Genomic DNA, 20,910 nt, shown 5'->3' with positions numbered 1-20,910 from the left:
CCATTCCATTGACTGCAAGACAACTGAATATTGGGCGGAGCATATAACAGGCAGCTGGTGCAATACCGCCCTTTCTACAATAGAACAAACATGTCTATGTGCATAATTGGCTTCATCTTCCCCCTCCCTCATAGTATAGGCAGCCCGCCAGTATGTTGCGCAGGTGGCCACTTTTCGTATGTGAGAATCGGGAAGCTATCACAGCTGAGCCTCATCCTTTAATCAACCTCTCTGCAGCCCAGGGCACTGAGCCCCATTGCTCTCTCAGCAGAGATCAGCTGACTGAGCAGGGTGATGAGCTCTCTGGGTCATTGTGGCTGTGTACGACACCGGGTGATGCCTGGAACTATTGGCCATCGGGGAGATGTGATTTTCACTTCAATGCAAAAGGCAGATTGTGTGTGGTAAAATGGTTCACTAATTGTTAACTGTTGTTTTATTGATTGTACGCAGGAGCTGAATGGACTGAAGCAGAGGTGAGTGTGCATTTTAAACCATGTCTTGCACATTCATACACCATCTATTTATTTTTAAACCCTCCATTTAATGATTCAGACAAACCTGTTAATGAACCACTTCCACAGGTTCCAGGAAAAGAGTGTAAACGACAGAGATTGTGTGGTGAGCAGCAGTCTGGAGTTGGGTGTGTTTAGGGGACCCTTACAATACACAGCCTGGAAAGAAATGCAACAAATCCTCTCTCCCGGTAAGCACCAAAAGATTTACTGTAATCCTCTCTCCCGGTAAACACCAATAGATTTACCCTAATACTCTCTCCCGGTGAGCACCGATAGTTTTACCATAATCCTCTATCCTGGTGAGCACCAATAGATTTACCGTAATACTCTCTCCCGGTGAGCACTGATAGTTTTACCATAATCCTCTATCCCGGTGAGCACTGATAATTTTACCATAATACTTTCTCCCAGTAAACACCGATAGATTTACTGTAATCCTCTCTCCCAGTAAACACCGATAGACTTACCGCAATCCTCTTTCCTAGTGAGCTCCTATAGTTTTACCGTAATCATCTCTCCTGGTAAACACCAATAGATTTACCATAATCCTCTCTCCCAGGGAGCACTGATACATTTACCACAATCCTCCCTCCCGGTAAACACCGATAGATTTCCCGTAATCCCCTCTCCCGGTAAACATCGATAGATATATCGTAATCCTCTCTCCCGGTGAGCACCAATAGGTTTACCACAATCCTCTCTCCCAGTGAGCACCGATAGATTTACCATAATCCTCTCTCCTGGTGAGCATCGATAGATTTACCACAATCCACTCTCCCAGTGAGCACTGATAGATTTACCATAATCCTCGCTCCTGGTGAGCACCGATAGATTTACCACAATCCACTCTCCCAGTGAGCACTGATAGATTTACCATAATCCTCGCTCCTGGTGAGCACCGATAGCTTTACTGTAATCCTCTCCCCCGGTGAGCACCAATAGATTTACCATAATCATCTCTCCCGGTGATCACTGATAGATTTACCATAATCTTCTCTTCTGGTGAGCACCGATGGATTTACCATAATCCTCTCTCCCGGTGAGCACTGATAGATTTACCATAATCACCTCTCCCAGTGAGCACCGATAGATTTACCGTAATCCTCACTCCTGGTGAGCACCGATAGATTTAATGTAATCCTCTCTCCCGGTAAACATCGATAGATTTACCATAATCCCCTCTCCCAGTGATCACCGATCGATTTATCATAATCGTCTCTCCCGGTGAGCACCGATAGACTTACCGTAATCATCTCTCCCGGTGAGCTCCGATAGATTTACCGTAATCCTCTCTCCTGGTGCACTCCGATAGATTTACTGTAATCCTCTCTCCCGATGAGCATCAATAGATTTACCGTAATCCTCTCTCCTAGTGAGCACCGATAGATATACCGTAATCATCTCTCCCGGTGCGCTCTGATAGATTTACCATAATCATCTCTCCCGGTGAGCACCGATAGATTTACTGTAATCATCTGTCAGGGTGCGCTCCGATAGATTTACCGTAATCATCTCTCCCGGTGCGCTCTGATAGATTTACCGTAATCATCTCTCCCGGTGCGCTCTGATAGATTTACCATAATCATCTCTCCCGGTGCACTCTGATAGATTTACCATAATCATCTCTCCCGGTGTGCTCTGATAGATTTACCATAATCATCTCTCCCGGTGAGCACCGATAGATTTACCGTAATCCTCTATCCCGGTAAACACCGATAGATTTACCGTAATCCTCTATCCTGGTGTGCTCTGATAGATTTACTGTAATCATCTCTCCTGGTGAGCACCGATAGATTTATCATAATCATCTCTCCCGGTGCGCTACGATAGATTTACCGTAATCCTCACTCCTGGTGAGCACCGATAGATTTACTGTAATCCTCTCTCCTGGTAAACATCGATAGATTTACTGTAATCCTCTCTCCCGGTAAACATCGATAGATTTACCGTAATCCTCTATCCCGGTAAATACCGATAGATTTACCATAATCATCTCTCCTGGTGCGCTCTGATAGATTTACCATAATCATCACTCCCGGTGTGCTCTGATAGATTTACGGTAATCATCTCTCCCGGTGCGCTACGATAGATTTACTGTAATCCTCACTCCTGGTGAGCACTGATAGATTTACTGTAATCCTCTCTCCTGGTAAACATCGATCGATTTACTGTAATCCTCTCTCCCGGTAAACATCGATAGATTTACTGTAATCCTCTCTCCCAGTGAGCACAGATAGATTTACCATAATCCTCACTCCTGGTGCGCTCCAATAGATTTACCATAATCATCTGTCATGGTGCGCTCTGATAGATTTACCGTAATCATCTCTCCCGGTGAGCACCAATAGATTTACCGTAATCCTCTATCCCGGTAAACACCAATAGATTTACCATAATCCTCTATCCCGGTGTGCTCTGATAGATTTACCGTAATCATCTCTTCCGGTGAGCACCGATAGATTTACCGTAATCCTCTATCCTGGTGTGCTCTGATAGATTTACCGTAATCATCTCTCCTGGTGAGCACCAATAGATTTGTCATAGTCATCTCTCCCGGTGCGCTATGATAGATTTACCGTAATCCTCACTCCTGGTGAGCATCAATAGATTTACCGTAATCCTCTATCCCGGTAAACACCGATAGTTTTACCATAATCCTCTATCCCGGTGTGCTCTGATAGATTTACCGTAGTCATCTCTTCCGGTGAGCACTGATAGATTTACCGTAATCCTCTATCCTGGTGTGCTCTGATAGATTTACCGTAATCATCTCTCCTGGTGAGCACCGATAGATTTACCGTAATCCTCTATCCTGGTGTGCTCTGATAGATTTACCGTAATCATCCCTCCTGGTGAGCACCGATTGATTTATCATAGTCATCTCTCCCGGTGCGCTACGATAGATTTACCGTAATCCTCACTCCTGGTGAGCACCAATAGATTTACCGTAATCCTCTATCCCGGTAAACACCGATAGATTTACCATAATCCTCTATCCCGGTGTGCTCTGATAGATTTACCGTAATCATCTCTTCCGGTGAGCACCGATAGATTTACCGTAATCCTCTATCCTGGTGTGCTCTGATAGATTTACCGTAATCATCTCTCCTGGTGAGCGCCGATAGATTTATCATCATCATGTCTCCCGGTGCGCTGCGATAGGTTTACCATAATCCTCACTCCTGGTGAGCACCGATAGATTTACTGTAATCCACTCTCCCGGTAAACATCGATAGATTTACTGTAATCCTCTCTCCTGGTGAGCACCAATAGATTTGTCATAGTCATCTCTCCCGGTAAACATCGATAGACTTACCATAATCCTCACTCCTGGTGAGCACCGATAGATTTACTGTAATCCTCTCTCCTGGTAAACATCGATAGATTTACTGTAATCCTCTCTCCCAGTGAGCACTGATAGATATACCGTAATCCTCTCTCCCGGTAAACATCGATAGATTTACTGTAATCCTCTCTCCCAGTGAGCACTGATAGATATACCGTAATCCTCTCTCCCGGTAAGCACTGATAGATTTATCGTAATCCTCTCTCCTGGTGTGCTCCGATAGATTTATCATAATCATCTCTCCCGGTGCGCTACGATAGATTTACTGTAATCCTCTCTCCCGGTGAGCACCGATAGATTTACCGTAATCCTCTCTCATGGTAAACAGCGATAGATTGACCATGTGAGCTTTTTATAGAAACATAGAAGATAGGAGCAGGAGTAGGCCATTCGGCTCCTCGAGCCTGCTCCGCCATTTAATGAGATCATGGCTGATCATCCAAACTCAGTACCCCATCCCTGCCTTCTCCCCATTACCCTTGATCCCTTTAGCCTTAAGAAATATATCCAACTCCTTCTTGAATATATTTAATGAATTGGCCTCCACCGCCTTCTGTGGTAGAGAATTCCACAGATTCACCATGATGTTACCGGTGCTGTCTGTAGCTGCCCTGATGGTGCCGTGACTTTAATAAATAGGAAGTCGTGCCCCACAGACCAGGAAAGTTTCATGTTCCATCCTTGATCTGTTTGAATCAGCCACAATGTCCATTAGACACAAATATCTATTGTTTCAGTATTCATAGAGGAGCCGGGAGTGTCTGGCGCAGCTACAGTGGCAATGGGAAGTACTGTGAGCAGTCTCCAGATTTCTCCCTACGCCCTGCGATGTGATATTCACTTCACACACCTCAGACAGTTGAAATGTTGAGTGGACACTGTTGGGATTCAAACCCGGGAATTCCGAACCCTTGGTCCAGTCTCAAACAGCTGAGAGACCTGAAGCTCAGAAGGAACACAGACCTGTTGAGCTCAGTTTTTCGAAGCCCTCAGCCATTGGCATGGCCTTGCACGCAGCGTGCAGTTAATGGGAACGAGGTAGGGTGCACTGCCCACAACTCTTGCTCCATTGACATTAATGAATGGACAAGGGCGAGCAGTGGACCAGACATTTTCTGATAATCTGACACTGCCGGTGAGGCTCGTCAGTGGAGCAGGGACTCTGAACATTCCACTCCACTTTTCAATGCCACAAACCATCTAGAAATGCACACACCAGGATCAAAGCTCAATCACACACCAGGATCAAAGCTCAATCAAACACACCAGCATCAAACCTCAATCACACACACCAGTATCAAACCTCAATCACACACACCAGTGTCAAAGCTCAATCACACACCAGCATCAAACCTCAATCACACACACCAGGATCAAAGCTCAATCACACACACCAGGATCAAAGCTCAATCACACACACCAGTGTCAAAGCTCAATCACACACCAGCATCAAACCTCAATCACACACACCAGGATCAAAGCTCAATCACACACATCAGGATCAAACCTCAATCACACACACCAGTGTCAAAGCTCAATCACACACACCAGGATCAAAGCTCAATCACACATCCCTGGATCAAAGCTCAATCACACACCAGGATCAAAGCTCAATCACACACCAGCATCAAACCTCAATCACACACACCAGCATCAAACCTCAATCACACACATCAGGATCAAACCTCAATCACACACACCAGTGTCAAAGCTCAATCACACACACCAGGATCAAAGCTCAATCACACATCCCTGGATCAAAGCTCAATCACACACATCAGGATCAAAGCTCAATCACACATCCCTGGATCAAAGCTCAATCACACACATCAGGATCAAAGCTCAATCACACACCAGCAGCAAAGCACAATCACACACACCAGGATCAAAGCTCAATCACACACCAGCAGCAAAGCACAATCACACACACCAGGATCAAAGCACAATCACACACACCAGCATCAAACCTCAATCACACACACCAGCATCAAACCTCAATCACACACACCAGCATCAAACCTCAATCACACACACCAGGATCAAAGCTCAATCACACACACCAGCATCAAACCTCAATCACACACACCAGGATCAAAGCTCAATCACACACACCAGGATCAAAGCTCAATCACACACACCAGGATCAAAGCTCAATCACACACACCAGCATCAAACCTCAATCACACACACCAGTATCAAACCTCAATCACACACACCAGTGTCAAAGCTCAATCACACACCAGCATCAAACCTCAATCACACACACCAGCATCAAACCTCAATCACACACATCAGGATCAAACCTCAATCACACACACCAGTGTCAAAGCTCAATCACACACACCAGGATCAAAGCTCAATCACACATCCCTGGATCAAAGCTCAATCACACACATCAGGATCAAAGCTCAATCACACACCAGCAGCAAAGCACAATCACACACACCAGGATCAAAGCACAATCACACACACCAGCATCAAACCTCAATCACACACACCAGCATCAAACCTCAATCACACACACCAGCATCAAACCTCAATCACACACACCAGGATCAAAGCTCAATCACACACACCAGCATCAAAGCTCAATCACACACACCAGGATCAAAGCTCAATCACACACACCAGCATCAAAGCTCAATCACACACACCAGGATCAAAGCTCAATCACACACACCAGCATCAAACCTCAATCACACACACCAGCATCAAAGCTCAATCACACACCAGGATCAAAGCTCAATCACACACACCAGGATCAAAGCTCAATCACACACACCAGGATCAAAGCTCAATCACACACACCAGGATCAAAGCTCAATCACACAGCCCTGGATCAAAGCTCAATCACACACACCAGGATCAAAGCTCAATCACACACACCAGCATCAAAGCTCAATCACACACCAGGATCAAAGCTCAATCACACACACCAGGATCAAAGCTCAATCACACACACCAGCATCAAAGCTCAATCACACACACCAGGATCAAAGCTCAATCACACACACCAGGATCAAAGCTCAATCACACACACCAGGATCAAAGCTCAATCACACACACCAGGATCAAAGCTCAATCACACACACCAGGATCAAAGCGCAATCACACACCAGCATCAAAGCTCAATCACACACCAGGATCAAAGCTCAATCACACACACCAGCAGCAAAGCTCACACACACCAGGATCAAACCTCAATCATGCACACCAGGATCAAAGCTCAATCACACACACCAGCATCAAAGCTCAATCACACACACCAGCATCAAAGCTCAATCCCGATACTGAATCCCATTCCCCATTCAGACCCTACCGATTCCCATTCCCCATTCAGACCCTACCGATTCCCATTCCCCAATGAATTCCTATTCCCTATTCAATTTCAGAGCAATTTTTGTGCTGTGGGCCCACATTTAGCAACGACTGCATTGAGACGGCCCTGAACTCACCTGATGTCAAACCTTTACAGACCATTCATAGACACATAGAAACATCAAAGATAGGAGCAGGAGTAGGCCATTCAGCCCTTCGAGCCTGCTCCGCCATTCAATGAGATCATGGCTGATCATTCAAATTCAGTACCCTGTCCCTGCCTTCTCCCCATATCCCTTGATCCCTTTAGCCTTAAGAAATATATCCAACTCTTTCTTGAATATATTTAATGAACTGGCCTCCACCGCCCTCTGTGGCAGAGAATTCCACAGGTTCACCACTCTCTGGGTGAAGAAATTCCGCCTCATTTCAGTCCTAAATGGCTTACCCCTTATCCTTAGACAATGACCCCTGGTTAAGAACATAAGAACATAAGAACATAAGAAATAGGAGCAGGAGTAGGCCAATCGGCCCCTCGAGCCTGCTCCGCCATTCAATAAGATCATGGCTGACCTGATCCTAACCGCCAATCCACGGTTCTGGACTCCCCGGCCATCAGAAACATCCTTCCTGCATCTAGTCTGTCCAGGCCTGACAGAATTTTATAGGTTTCGATGAGATCCCCTCTCAATCTTCTAACCTCCAGTAAGTATAAGCCCAATCAACACAATCTCTCCTCATACGTCATTCCTGCCATCCCAGGTACCAGCCTGGTGAATTTTCGCTGCACTCCTTCCATGGCAAGAACGTCCTTCCTCAGGTAAGGCGACCAAAACTGCACACAGTACTCAAGGTGCAGTCTCACCAAGGCCCTGGACAACTGTAGCAAGACATCCTTGTTCCTGTACTCGAACCCTCTTGCTACGAAGGCCAACATACCATTTGCCTTCGTAACCGCCTGCTGCACCTGCATGCTTATATTCAGTGACTGGTGCACAATAACACCCAGGTCTCTTTGCACTTCCCCTTCTCCCAATCTATTGCCATTCAAATAATAATCTGCCTTCCTCTTTTTGCCACCAAAGTGGATAACCTCACATTTATCCACATTATAGTGCATTTGCCATGTTTCTGCCCAATAACCCAACCTGTCCAAGTCGTACTGGAGTTTCACGACATCCTCCTCACAGCATACCCTCCCACCCAGCTTTGTGTCGTCTGCAAATTTGGAGATATTACATCCAATTCCCTCGTTCAGATCATTAATATATATTGTGAACAGCTGGGGTCCTAGGACCGATCCTTGCGGTACCCCACTAGTCACTGCCTGCCACTCGGAAAATGACCCGTTTATTCCAACTCTTTGCTTTCTGTCCGCCAACCAGTTCTCTATCCAAGTCAATACCTTGCCCCCAATCCCATGTGCCTTAATTTTGCACGCTAATCTCTTATGTGGGACCTTATCGAAAGCCTTCTGAAAGTCCAAATACACCACATCCACTGGTTCTCCCCTATCTATTTTACCAGTTACATCCTCAAAAAATTCCAGGAGATTAGTCAAGCATGATTTACCTTTTGTAAATCCATGTTGACTCTCTCCGATCCTGTCACTGCTTTCCAAGTGCTCTGCTATGACATCTTTTATAATGGACTCTAGCATTTTCCCCACTACCGATGTCAGGCTTACCGGTCTATAATTCCCCGCTTTTTCTCTACCACCTTTTTTGAATAGTGCAGTAACATTAGCTACCCTCCAATCCATGGGTACTGTTCCAGAGTCTATCGAGTTCTGAAAGATGACCAGCAATGCATCTATTATTTCTAGGGCCACTTCCTTAAGTACCCTGGGATGTAGATTATCAGGCCCTGGGGATTTATCGGCCTTCGCTCCCATCAATTTTCCTAACACCATTTCCCTACAATACTGATTTCTTTCAGTTCCACCCTTTCTTCAGACCCTATGTTCCCCAGCATCTCTGGGAGGTTATTTGTGTCCTCCTTTGTGAAGACAGAACCAAAATATGTATTTAGTTGGTCTGCCATTTCTTTGTTCCCCATTATAAATTCCCCTGATTCTGACTGCAAGGGACCTACGCTTGACTTCACCAATCTTTTTCTCTTCACATATCTATAAAAGCTTTTACAGTCTGTTTTTATGTTCCCTGCAAGCTTACTGTCATATTCTATTTTCCCTTTCTTAATTAATCCCTTTGTCCTCCTTTGTTGAATCCTAAACTGCTCCCAATCCTCAGAATTATTGCTTTTTCTGGCCAATTTATATGTCCTCTCCTTGGATCTTATGCTATCCCTAATTTCCCTTGTTAGCCACGGTTGAGTCACCTTTTTTGTTTTATTTTTATGCCAAACTGGGATGAACAAATTCTGTAGCTCATCCATTCGGTCTTTGAATGTTTGCCATTGCCTATCCACCGTCAACCCTTTGAGTGCCATTCCCCAATCAATCCTACCCAACTCGCTCCTCAGACCATCGTAGTTTCCTTTATTTAAATTGAGGACCCTAGTCTCTGAGTCAACTACTTCATTCTCCATGTTAATGAAGAATTCGATCATATTATCATCGCTCCGACCCAAGGGGCCTCGTAAAACAAGATTGCTAATTAATCCTTTCTCGTTACATAATACCCAGTCTAAGATGGCCTGATCTCTGGTTGGTTCCCCAACATATTGGTCCAGGAAACCATCCCGTAAACACTCCAGGAATTCCTCCTCCACAGTATTGTTACTAATTTGGTTGGCCCAATCTATATGTAGATTAAAGTCACCCATGATTACTGCTGTGCCCTTATTGCACACTTCTTTAATTTCCCTTTTAATGCCATCCCCAACCTCCGCCTTACTGTTTGGAGGTCTATATACCACTCCCACTAATGTTTTTTTCCCCTTGGTATTTCTCAATTCTACCCAACAGATTCCACATCATCAGAGCTAATATCCTTCATTACAATTGTGTTAATCCCTTCTTTAACCAGCAATGCTACCCCACCTCCCTTTCCTTTTTGCCTATCTTTCCTGAATATCGAATACCCCTGCATTGTTTTGAACTCGGGTCCGGTATTTGAAAGACAAATTTTCTTAGAAGCCTCCCCAGTTATTAATAGAAGAATCTTTCTGTATCTTTACACACAGAGGAAAATATGCCCCAATTCATTTGATTTGCTTCCTGGACCCTCTCTGTGCTGCGGCATGTATAACCACTCTGCGGTCAGTGTCTGGTCTCAGATCGAATCAGTCTCAGGCTGGGGAGAGACAGACATTGAGCCTCGGTTCCTGGTCCTGATCACTCACCAGTATGGACACCAGGTGAGGCCCACTTCAAGGCTGAGCTGTGACACCTCCTGCAGTCAAATAATAGCTTGCCAACACTCCCTGTGCAGGCTGATATATGAAGGTCGGCCATGTGGGAATGATACTGAAGGCACTAGGGCTCCATGGAACCAGAACGGAGAAGGGAATCAATACCCTTGTATCGGGAGAAGAGAAAATATTGATAAAAAATTTAAAATGCCCCTGCGACATTGTGGAGGGTGAGTCATTTTGTAACAAGAGGGGTGTCAGCAACAAAATGTGAGGTGAAATGTGTCACAAGAAGGATGTGCTTATTGTATGCAAAGCCTTTAACACCTTCTTGATATATCGCCATGGATTTCAGTATTTTCATGCTCCAGTTATATTACTTAGAATATACAGCACAAAAACAGGCCATTCGGCCCAACTAGTACATGCCGACATTTATGCTCTACTCAAGCCTCCTCCCGTCTTTCCTCATCTAACTCTATCAGCATAACCCTCTATTCCCTTCTCCCTCATATGCTTGTCCAGCCTCCCATTAAATGCATCTATACTATTCGCTTCAACCACTCCCTGTGGTAGCGAGTTCCATATTCTCACCACTCTCTGGGTAAAGAAGTTTCCTCTAAATCTCCGATTGGATTTCTTGGTGACTATCTTATATTCATTGCATGCTTATAATGTTCTCCCTGTTTGTTGTTAAAAGTGCCGGCCTCGCTCACCCTGGATCCCAGAACCGCGCAGCCCAGGCTCGTACTGTCCGAGGACCTGACCGCGGTGCACATCGGTGACCGGAGGAGAAATCTGCCGAACGGCGGAGAGAGGTTCGAGCCCTGCACCTGTGTCCTGAGCAGCCAGGGGTTCACCTCAGGGAAACACTACTGGGAGGTGGTGGTGGCCAACAAGACCGACTGGGACTTGGGGCTGGCCCAGGAGACAGCCAGTAGGAAGGGGCAGATCACGCTGATGCCCTCGATTGGGTACTGGACCATATGTCAGAGGTACGAGCACACCTATGGGGCCCTGACTTCCCCCTCCACTGTCCTCAAGCTAACCGCCAAGCCCAGGAAGATTGGAGTCTACCTGGACTACGAGGGAGGACAGGTGTCATTTTACAACTCAGATGACATGTCCCATCTCTACACTTTCACCGACACCTTCAAAGGCAAACTGTTCCCTTTCTTTAACCCCTCGATGAACAAAAGTAAGAGAAACGTGGAACCTCTCAAACTGTGCCATTTAAAACTGTGATGAGTTAATTGGGCCAAATCTTGCTCAAAGAATAATAGCAATATAGTAATCTCGGATGTAATGCTTAAGTTATCCACCAGAGGGAGACAAATGTTAAAGGTTCATTTACCAGTGTTTTAAGGTAATGTTGCATTGTGGGAATGACTCATAGGATCATCCATCTTGGATGCATCGTGCAGTAGAATTAGAAGTGCATGCCTGTAGCTTGTAAGAGCTCTGTTCTCTCCTTATTCTGTGTAAATTAAAAGTAAAGTTTTGAGTTCCTGAAGTCTCACTTATATCAATTAATTGGACCTTACTACTCGGATATAACAGGCGAGTTCATGACACATGCCGTTACTAATGTGCAAATCAACCAGCAAGCCCAGGGGATTAAGAGATACGCCGTCAGTTGCGGATCTCCAGAATTTGCGGGTCGATTTACTCCGCCCTGCAGTTTGCTTCACACAAACGGTATCTCGCCCTTAGCCTCCCCGTTATTTTTTAATGACTTGCTGGATTTGAACATTAATTGCCCGTTAAGCGCACCGCAGAAAGTTAGGGCTGGAATTTAACAACATAAGTATCTTTTTAACCACGTGATAATTGTTAATGCTCAAATGCCGATCAAGCTCTCCGGCCCAGAAAGGAAACTATTGAAACTGTTGAGTCTCATTCCTGCATGTAGTAAATTCTTCCTAGAGATTTTTAAAATTAAAAATGTTTTTAATTTTTAAATGTTTATCCTACTTTTCCTTTCTGTCTCTTTTTCTCTCTCTTAATCCAATCTTTCTTTCCCTCTTTTTTATTTCTCTCTCTGCACTTGATTTGACTCTAATTCACCCCATTTCCTTCTCTGTCGTTCCTCTGTCTCTTTCTCAACCCTTAAATCTCATTGGTTCAGGAGATAAGACATCGTTCACTAAAATCCCAGATGCCCTGTTGCCCTCCCCGCGCCATTACCTGCTTGCACTTCCAGCAAGTTATGGCGCAAATTATACTCGAGCTGAAGTGTGCTGGAAAAAGTCTAACTAACGGCGCATTCCAGCAAGATTTGGTCCATTACAGCAGCCCCTCGACATTCTATATCTGTACAAACATTAGCATGCCTTATAGAACTATTTAGATTCAGTAAAACATAGAATACCATGAAATAAGCATTACCGTGAATAAACATTTTAATATGCAATAAACACTGATAAACACCAAACTGCTGTGTTTCATTCAATCGCCTCCTGTAACCTGTTAACTGCACACGAGGCAATATCCAATATTGAGTTATTGTTAAGCCTTTTCAAAACGCATCTCTGTAACCGATGTGTTCATCACCTTGCCTTGCGTCAAAGGCTCAGTGTCATACCTTTCTTGCTCCGTAAAGTGCCAGGAGATGTCTGTTTTCTATATTATAGGTGCTATTTCAATGCAAATTGCGGTGGTCATTTTTTCCCAGATTTCTCCTCTCCCCCGCACTTGTGATGTGATTCCACAGGTACAGTCCCCACCCCTCGCACCAGCTCCGTGTATCGGCCTATGTCGGGCAAATATTGCTGACCATTTCCCATTGCCATAGGCGTCGATTGCAAAAGCGCCGCTTAAACCGTATTAAGTGGGCCAGCTCTTTCGGGCAGTTCAAGCAGATGTTCTCACCTCTGCGATTACCTGTCAATCTCTTTTCAGGCAGCCCTTTCGCCTTTAGTCACCCCACCTTACCCCCTCCTGCCCCCGCCCCGTGACCTTCAGAACTCCTGTGATTGCTGTTCACAAACATTTACCTGCTGTAGAGGTGAAACTGGCTGAAGGTAAAACTGGCCAGAGTTAAAACTGGCCAGAGTTAAAACTGGCCAAAGGTGAAAATGGCCAAAGGTCAAACTGACCAGAGGTGAACCTGACCGAAGATGAAACTGACCGAAGGTGAAATTGATCGAAGGTGAAACTGACCAGTGGTGAACCTGACCAAAGGTGAACCTGACCAGAGGTGAACCTGACCGAAGGTGAACCTGACCGATGGTGAAACTGGCCGAAGGTGAAATTGATCGGTGGTGAAACTGACCGAAGGTGAAACTGACCCGAGGTGAACCTGACCGAAGGTGAAACTGACCAGAAGTGAAATTGATCGAAGGTGTAACTGACCAAAGGTGAAACTGACCGAAGGTGAACCTGACCGAAGATGAAACTGACCAGTGGTGAACCTGACCGAAGGTGAAACTGGCCGAAGGTGAAATTCAAAATCAAAATCAAATCAAATCAACTTTTATTGTCATTGTTAGTGCACAAGTGCAGTACAACGAAATGTAGGCTTGCGGCTCCCGAGAGTGTACATTTGGATTAAGACATTTAAACATTCAACATACATTTGGCTTGTAGTATATTAACATAAATATGACCATAATAAAGTGCATTGGCAGATGTGCAGGCTTTAGAGTTTATTTGTGGAGTTCAGTAGGGTGACAGCCCTGGGAAAGAAGCTGTTCCTAAATCTGGTCGTACGGGTGCGAATGCATCTGTAGCGTCTCCCAGATGGTAGGAGGGCAAACAGACTGTGGCTGGGGTGGGTAGGGTCTTTGATGATGGACCGTGACCTCCGTAGACAGCGTTTCTGGTATATGTGCTCTATGGTCGGTAGCCGGGTGCCGGTAATGCGTTGGGCAGTTTTGACTACCCGCTGCAGGGCTTTCCGGTCATAGTAGCTACAGCTGCCATACCATACTGTGATACATTTTGTCAGGATGCTCTCTATAGTGCAGCGGTAAAAGTTAGAGAGGATCAGGGGTGACAGATTACATCCCTTCAGCCTCCTTAAGAAATATAGGCGCTGCTGGGCCTTCTTCACCAGAGAGGAGGTGTTGAGGGACCAGGAGAGGTCTTCCGTGATGTGGGCTCCGAGGAACTTAAAGCTGTCCACCCTTTCCACCACAGCCCCATTGATGTGGATGGGGGTGTGACTACCGCCTTTGGACTTCCTGAAGTCCACAATGATTTCTTTTGTTTTCTTGGTGTTAAGGGCCAGGCTGTTATCGGCGCACCACTTCACGAGATGCTGGACCTCCTCCCTGTAGGCTGACTCATCGTTGTTGGTGATCTGGCCTACTACCGTGGTGTCATCCGCAAACTTGATGATGGTGTTGGAACCATGAACAGCCACACAGTCGTGGGTGAAGAGGGAGTAGAGGAGGGGGCTCAGCACACATCCTTGTGGGGCCCCCGTGTTCAGGGTCGGGGGGGAGGTGTGGTTACCTAATTTGACAGACTGGGGTCTGTTTGTTAGGAAGTCCAGGGTCCAGTTGCAGAGGGAAGTGTTCAGGCCAAGAGTTTGGAGTTTGGTGGCCAGCTTGTTGGGGACGATAGTGTTGAATGTTGAGCTGTAGTCTATAAACAGCATTCTGATGTAGGTCTCACCATCTAGGTGATTCAGGGCCGAGTGTAGAGCAGTTGTAATTGCATCCTCCGTTGATCTGCTTGCACGATAGGCAAACTGGTGTTGGTCAAGGGAGGCAGGAACACTGGCTTTGATGTGGGCTAAGACCAGTCTCTCGAAACACTTCATTATGATGGGTGTGAGTGCGACAGGTCGATAGTTGTTCAGGCACATCACAGCCGTTTGTTTTGGCACAGGAATAATGGTAGCGGTCTTGAAGCATGTAGGGACTACTGCCTGGGCCAATGACAGATTGAAGATGGCGGTGAAGACATCAGCCAGCTGATCAACAGTGATCGAAGGTGAAACTGACCAGTGGCAAAACTGAACAAAGGTGAAACTGACCAAAGGTGAAATTGATCGAAGGTGAAACTGACCAGTGGGGAACCTGACCGAAGGTGAAACTGGCCGAAGGTAAAGCTGATTGAAGGTGAAACTGACCAGTGGTGAAACTGACCAGGAGAGCTGCGTATTTCAGCATGAACTCCGGAACCTCTTTAGCATAATGCTTCCCGCACTCAAGGTAGGAGATAGGAGGTATGCAGAGTAAACTCTCACCGGGAGTGATGAATGTTACATTAATTAGCTATTTTATAAACTTCACCAGAAAATGCGCCCGTGCAGCAATGGCGAGAGTTGAATACAGGATCACACACACAGCATCGCAATGGTCAATGGCAAACTCAAAATTGATGCTTTCGTCAGTGTTAAATCTGAAATTGAGTGGCGTGAGTTTACAAGATATCGTACAACAACAACATCATCAACTTGTATTTATATGGTGCCATTAAAGTAATAAAACGTCCCAAGGCGTTTCACAGGAGTGCTCATCAAGCCACCTAGCCAGTTGAGACAGCTCGGTGTTCAGTTTTAGCAAAGTGCTGAGTAATCAGTAACCAATATCTGGTACATCAGTAGCTGACGTTCTCAATCAGAATGGTATCGCTCGACACCAGTCTCCCAATCCCGTGGATTAGCAGCTGGTTGAACCCCAAGCACGCCACAACTTGCCAAACAGCAAAACCACCTCATTCAGGAGTTAAACTGGGTGGAGACACAATTTCCGCACAACAGCTGCAGGTGAACTGTACAAGGTGTGAAATGCATGGGGATTAAGGAGCTGTATTGTCAAGGGAGGGGGGTCAGAAGATTGGTGTCACATGACACTATTTGGCCCCAGAACATCAGGGTCCTGAAATCCCAGGGGGAATCTCCAGGTCACAACAACAGCTTGTATTTATACAGTGCCTTTAACGCAGTAAAACATCCCAAAGTGCTTCACAGGAGCGTTATCAAACTGAAATTTGACACCGAGCCACATCAGGAGAAATTAGGACAGGCGACCAAAAACTTCAACAAAGAGGTAGGTTTTAAGGAGCGTCTTATAGGAGGAGAGAGAGGTCACGAAGTGGAGGGGTTGAGGGAGGGAATTCCAGAGCTTGGGACCTTGGCAGCTGAAGGCACAGCCGGCAATGGTGGGGCGATGATAATCGGGGATGCGCAAGAGCAATCTCTACCCCTTTGTCTGTTAAGCAGCCATTTTCTGTTTAAAAAGACACAAACCACCTCATGCAGCAACAGTCTGAACTCGCTCAACTGGAAGAAAGAAATGATATGCGGAAACACGGGCAGATTCCCAACTTGCCGCCCCGGGCGTTATTGAAAGCACTCAATTTACATTCCCGCTGATTTCAAGGGTGCGGCACCAGCACTGAGGCTGTGATAATCAATGCTCAGCTCTGTGGGGCTGGACAGGTGGTTCGGACGGGCGATGGACGGTTACCAAACCAGATGCTTTATGGAGTGCTGGTGGAAGTCAGTAAGGGGCGGGAACGAAGGCGCTACAGGGACACACTGATGACTCACTGGAAGAGTACAGCATGGCCATTGACTCTTGGGGAACCCTGGCCATCGACAGATGACAATGGTGTGCTGGGTGGAGAGGAGTGCTGAAGGGCTTTGAGTTACAAGGCCGTGCCACTGTGGAGGCAAGACACGAGAGGCAACATCAGAGGATCAACAGGAGAACTCTCCCCGGGAGATCGGAGTTATGTGAGGCTTGTGGTAGGCAATGTCTATCACGCATCAGCCTGCGTAAGCATCAACATGCCGCCCACCATCAACCCATGGCCCCCTTCTTTGTTGGCACCATCAGTCTCCAGTACGAGGGTCACACTCCGAAAATGGCATCTGGTGAAAACGATGGTCTCGGACTTCCCCAGCTCCAAGTTGAAGGAAGTTTTGTCTCACTCATGACTTAGATTCATAGAGTCATATCGGCACAGAAGGAGGCCATTCTGCCCATCGAGTCCGTGCTGGCTCTCTGTAGAGCAATCCAGTCAGTCCCATTCCCCGCTCTATCCCTTTAACCCTGCAAATTTATTTCCCTCATGTGCCTATCCAGTCTCCCCTTGAAAACATTGAGGCCTAGAAATTCAGTGGGCTGCACCACCCGTTAGTGCCCAAAGAGGGCACTTAGTGGGTTTTACGCCACTGGCCATGGTTCCCGCTAAATTTAGCGGGACACTAATGGCGGCGCTAGCTGTTAGCGCTGCGCCGCTACCGATGATGTCATCAGTGTGCGCAGCGCCCTGCTACCACCCCGATCGCGAAATTTGGTAGCGCCCCCTGCTTTAACGCCGGTCGCAATTTGCGACCGGCTCAGGGGGGCCTACCTGCGGCGGTAGAGGCGCTGAGGTGCGGGACAGCAATTTTTTTTGCTGGTCGCCTGCCAGCATCTCTCCGCACCACCGTCTCCGGCCTGCTAAGCACCCCCCCACCCACCCCGCAGAGTGCCGGCTGTGTCCCAAGAGCCCAGCACTTCGCCTTGGTGCCGGGCTCTTTTGCCGGCACTCGCGCTCTTCGAGCGTGCTGCAGCAGGCCCCTCCCCTTTAAGAAGGGGAGGAAGGCCTGCAGTACTGCAGCGCGCCGTGCCGCAGCGTGTGGCACTACGGCACGTTGCGCTGCGAACTTCAGTTGCAGTGCCCCGAGAGGGATGCGGGGCGCCTCGAGTAGCGCCGTGCTTCCCTCTGGGGTGCGCAAACTGAATTTGCGGTGGGCGGCCGCGATGTCTTCCGGGGCGCTACTTTCTAGGCCTGAGTGTCTCCGCTTCCACCACTTCCGTCGGCAGCGAGTTCCAGGTCATCACCACTCGCTGTGTAAAAAAGTTTTTCCTCACGTCTCCCCTGTATCTCTTGCCCAAAACCTTAAATCTGTGCCCCCTAGTCCTTGTACCATCAATTAGTGGGAACAGCCTTTCCCTGTCTAGCCTAATCAAACCCGTCATTATCTTGTACGCCTCTATCAAATCACCCCTCAACCTCCTTTGCTCTAATGAAAACAAATCCAGCTTCTCCAACCTGTCCTTGTAGCTAAGATCCCCCAATCCCCAGAACCATTCTGGTAAATCTCCTCTGCACCCTCTCAAGGGCCTTCACATCCTTCCTAAAGTGTGGTGACTTGGCGTCAGACGGGCAGTCAGAAAGCACCATGTGGTCATGGGGCTGAGCAAGCTGGTGGGCAGATAGAGCTGGGTGTCCCCAGCATACACGTGGAAACTAACCCAGTGCGGGTGATGTCATCGAAGGGGGTCAGCACGTAGATGAAGAAGAGGAGGGAGCTAAGGGCAGGAGTCTCCAGGGGTAATGGTGAAACAGCTCCAATTGGGTCTTCAGCTTACTGAGGATTGAACTCCACTCTAGACGTTCAGCTGGAGCACTGGGAGATTATAACTAAGCAGAGGCATTCCTCCCATACAAACAACAGCCAGTCTCCAGCTCTGTCTCGCTGTAGCTAACAGCTCCTGCTTCTCCATTTCTAGATAAGTTTATAGGGCATCTTATTCCCACTGAGCGGATGATCAAGAATTCAAGAAAGATATTCTAGTAGAAGGGCAAAACTCTGATTGGAAAATGTTGTAAGCAGCAGGTTTCCCACCCTAAGCACAGTCAGAGTCAAAGAGACAGACGCTGCCCACAGAGAATGGATCTCAGTAGACATTTCCACACATGGAAAGCCAACAATGTCACTCCCACTGCTCAGTTACTCCTGACTTCTGTTTACTCCTTCTACACTGTCCCATCAAACACTCCCAGGGCAGGTACAGCACGGGTTACATACAGAGTAAAGCTCCCTCTACACTGTCCCATCAAACACTCCCAGGTCAGGTACAGCACGGGTTACATACAGAGTAAAGCTCCCTCTACACTGTCCCATCAAACACTCCCAGGTCAGGTACAGCACGGGTTAGATACAGAGTAAAGCTCCCTCTACACTGTCCCATCAAACACTCCCAGGTCAGGTACAGCACGGGTTACATACAGAGTAAAGCTCCCTCTACACTGTCCCATCAAACACTCCCAGGGCAGGTACAGCACGGGTTAGATACAGAGTAAAGCTCCCTCTACACTATCCCATCAAACACTCCCAGGGCAGGTACAGCACAGGTTAGATACAGAGTAAAGCTCCCTCTACACTGTCCCATCAAACACTCCCAGGTCAGGTACAGCACGGGTTAGATAGAGAGTAAAGCTCCCTCTACACTGTCCCATCAAACACTCCCAGGGCAGGTACAGCACGGGTTAGATACAGAGTAAAGCTCCCTCTACACTGCCCATCAGACACTCCCAGGGCAGGTACAGCACGGGTTAGATACAGAGTAAAGCTCCCTCTACACTGTCCCATCAAACACTCCCAGACCAGGTACAGCATGGGTTAGGTACAGAGTAAAGCTCCCTGTACACTGTCCCATCAAACACTCCCAGGGCAGGTACGGCACAGGTTAGATACAGAGTAAAGCTCCCTCTACACTGTCCCATCAAACACCCCCAGACCAGGTACAGCATGGGTTAGATACAGAGTAAAGCTCCCTCTACACTGTCCCATCAAACACTCCCAGGGCAGGTACAGCACGGGATTGATACAGAGTAAAGCTCCCTCTACACTGTCCCATCAAACACTCCCAGACCAGGTACAGCATGGGTTAGGTACAGAGTAAAGCTCCCTCTACCCTGCCCCATCAAACACTCCCAGGGCAGGTACAGCACGGGTTAGATACAAAGTAAAGCTGCCTCTACACTGTCCCATCAAACACTCCCAGGGCAGGTACAGCACGGGTTCGATACAAAGTAAAGCTCCCTCTACATTGTCCCATCAAACAGTCCCAGGTCAGGTACAGCATGGGTTAGATACAGAGTAAAGCTCCCTCTACACTGTCCCATCAAACACTCCCAGGGCAGGTACAGCACGGGTTAGATACAGAGTAAAGCTCCCTCTACACTGTTCCATTAAACACTCCCAGGTCAGGTACAGCACGGGTTAGATACAGAGTAAAGCTCCCTCTACACTGTTCCATCAAACACTCCCAGTGCAGATACAGCATGGGTTAGGTACAGAGTAAAGCTCCCTCTACACTGTCCCATCAAACACTCCCAGGGCAGGTACGGCACAGGTTAGATACAGAGTAAAGCTCCCTCTACACTGTCCCATCAAACACTCCCAGAGCAGGTACAGCATGGGTTAGGTACAGAGTAAAGCTCCCTCTACCCTGCCCCATCAAACACTCCCAGGGCAGGTACAGCACGGGTTAGATACAAAGTAAAGCTCCCTCTACACTGTCCCATCAAATACTCCCAGGGCAGGTACAGCACGGGTTCGATACAGAGTAAAGCTCCCTCTACATTGTCCCATCAAACACTCCCAGGTCAGGTACAGCATGGGTTAGATACAGAGTAAAGCTCCCTCTACACTGTCCCATCAAACACTCCCAGGGCAGG

The 20,910-nt window shown here is 47.2% G+C and overlaps 1 protein-coding gene across 1 annotated transcript; it reads left to right on the top strand.

The window, feature by feature from the left end:
• The first annotated feature begins 389 nt into the window (after nt 1-389).
• On the top strand, nt 390-11,742 carry LOC147095713 (zinc-binding protein A33-like). Its single transcript, XM_085973698.1, has 3 exons — nt 390-476; nt 585-706; nt 11,198-11,742. The coding sequence occupies exons 2-3, from the start codon at nt 685-687 to the stop codon at nt 11,740-11,742; spliced, it is 567 nt and encodes a 188-aa protein (XP_085829824.1). The 5' UTR covers nt 390-476; nt 585-684.
• The last annotated feature ends 9,168 nt before the right edge of the window (nt 11,743-20,910 follow it).

The sequence above is a fragment of the Somniosus microcephalus genome, unplaced genomic scaffold (assembly GCF_052327205.1).
Source record: "Somniosus microcephalus isolate GS21.2 unplaced genomic scaffold, FLI_Smic_1.0 unresolved_chr1, whole genome shotgun sequence".
In the NCBI taxonomy this organism is placed as follows: domain Eukaryota; kingdom Metazoa; phylum Chordata; class Chondrichthyes; order Squaliformes; family Somniosidae; genus Somniosus; species Somniosus microcephalus.
Note: the sequence above shows the minus strand (reverse complement) of the source record. Positions and strands in the feature narration are given on the sequence as shown.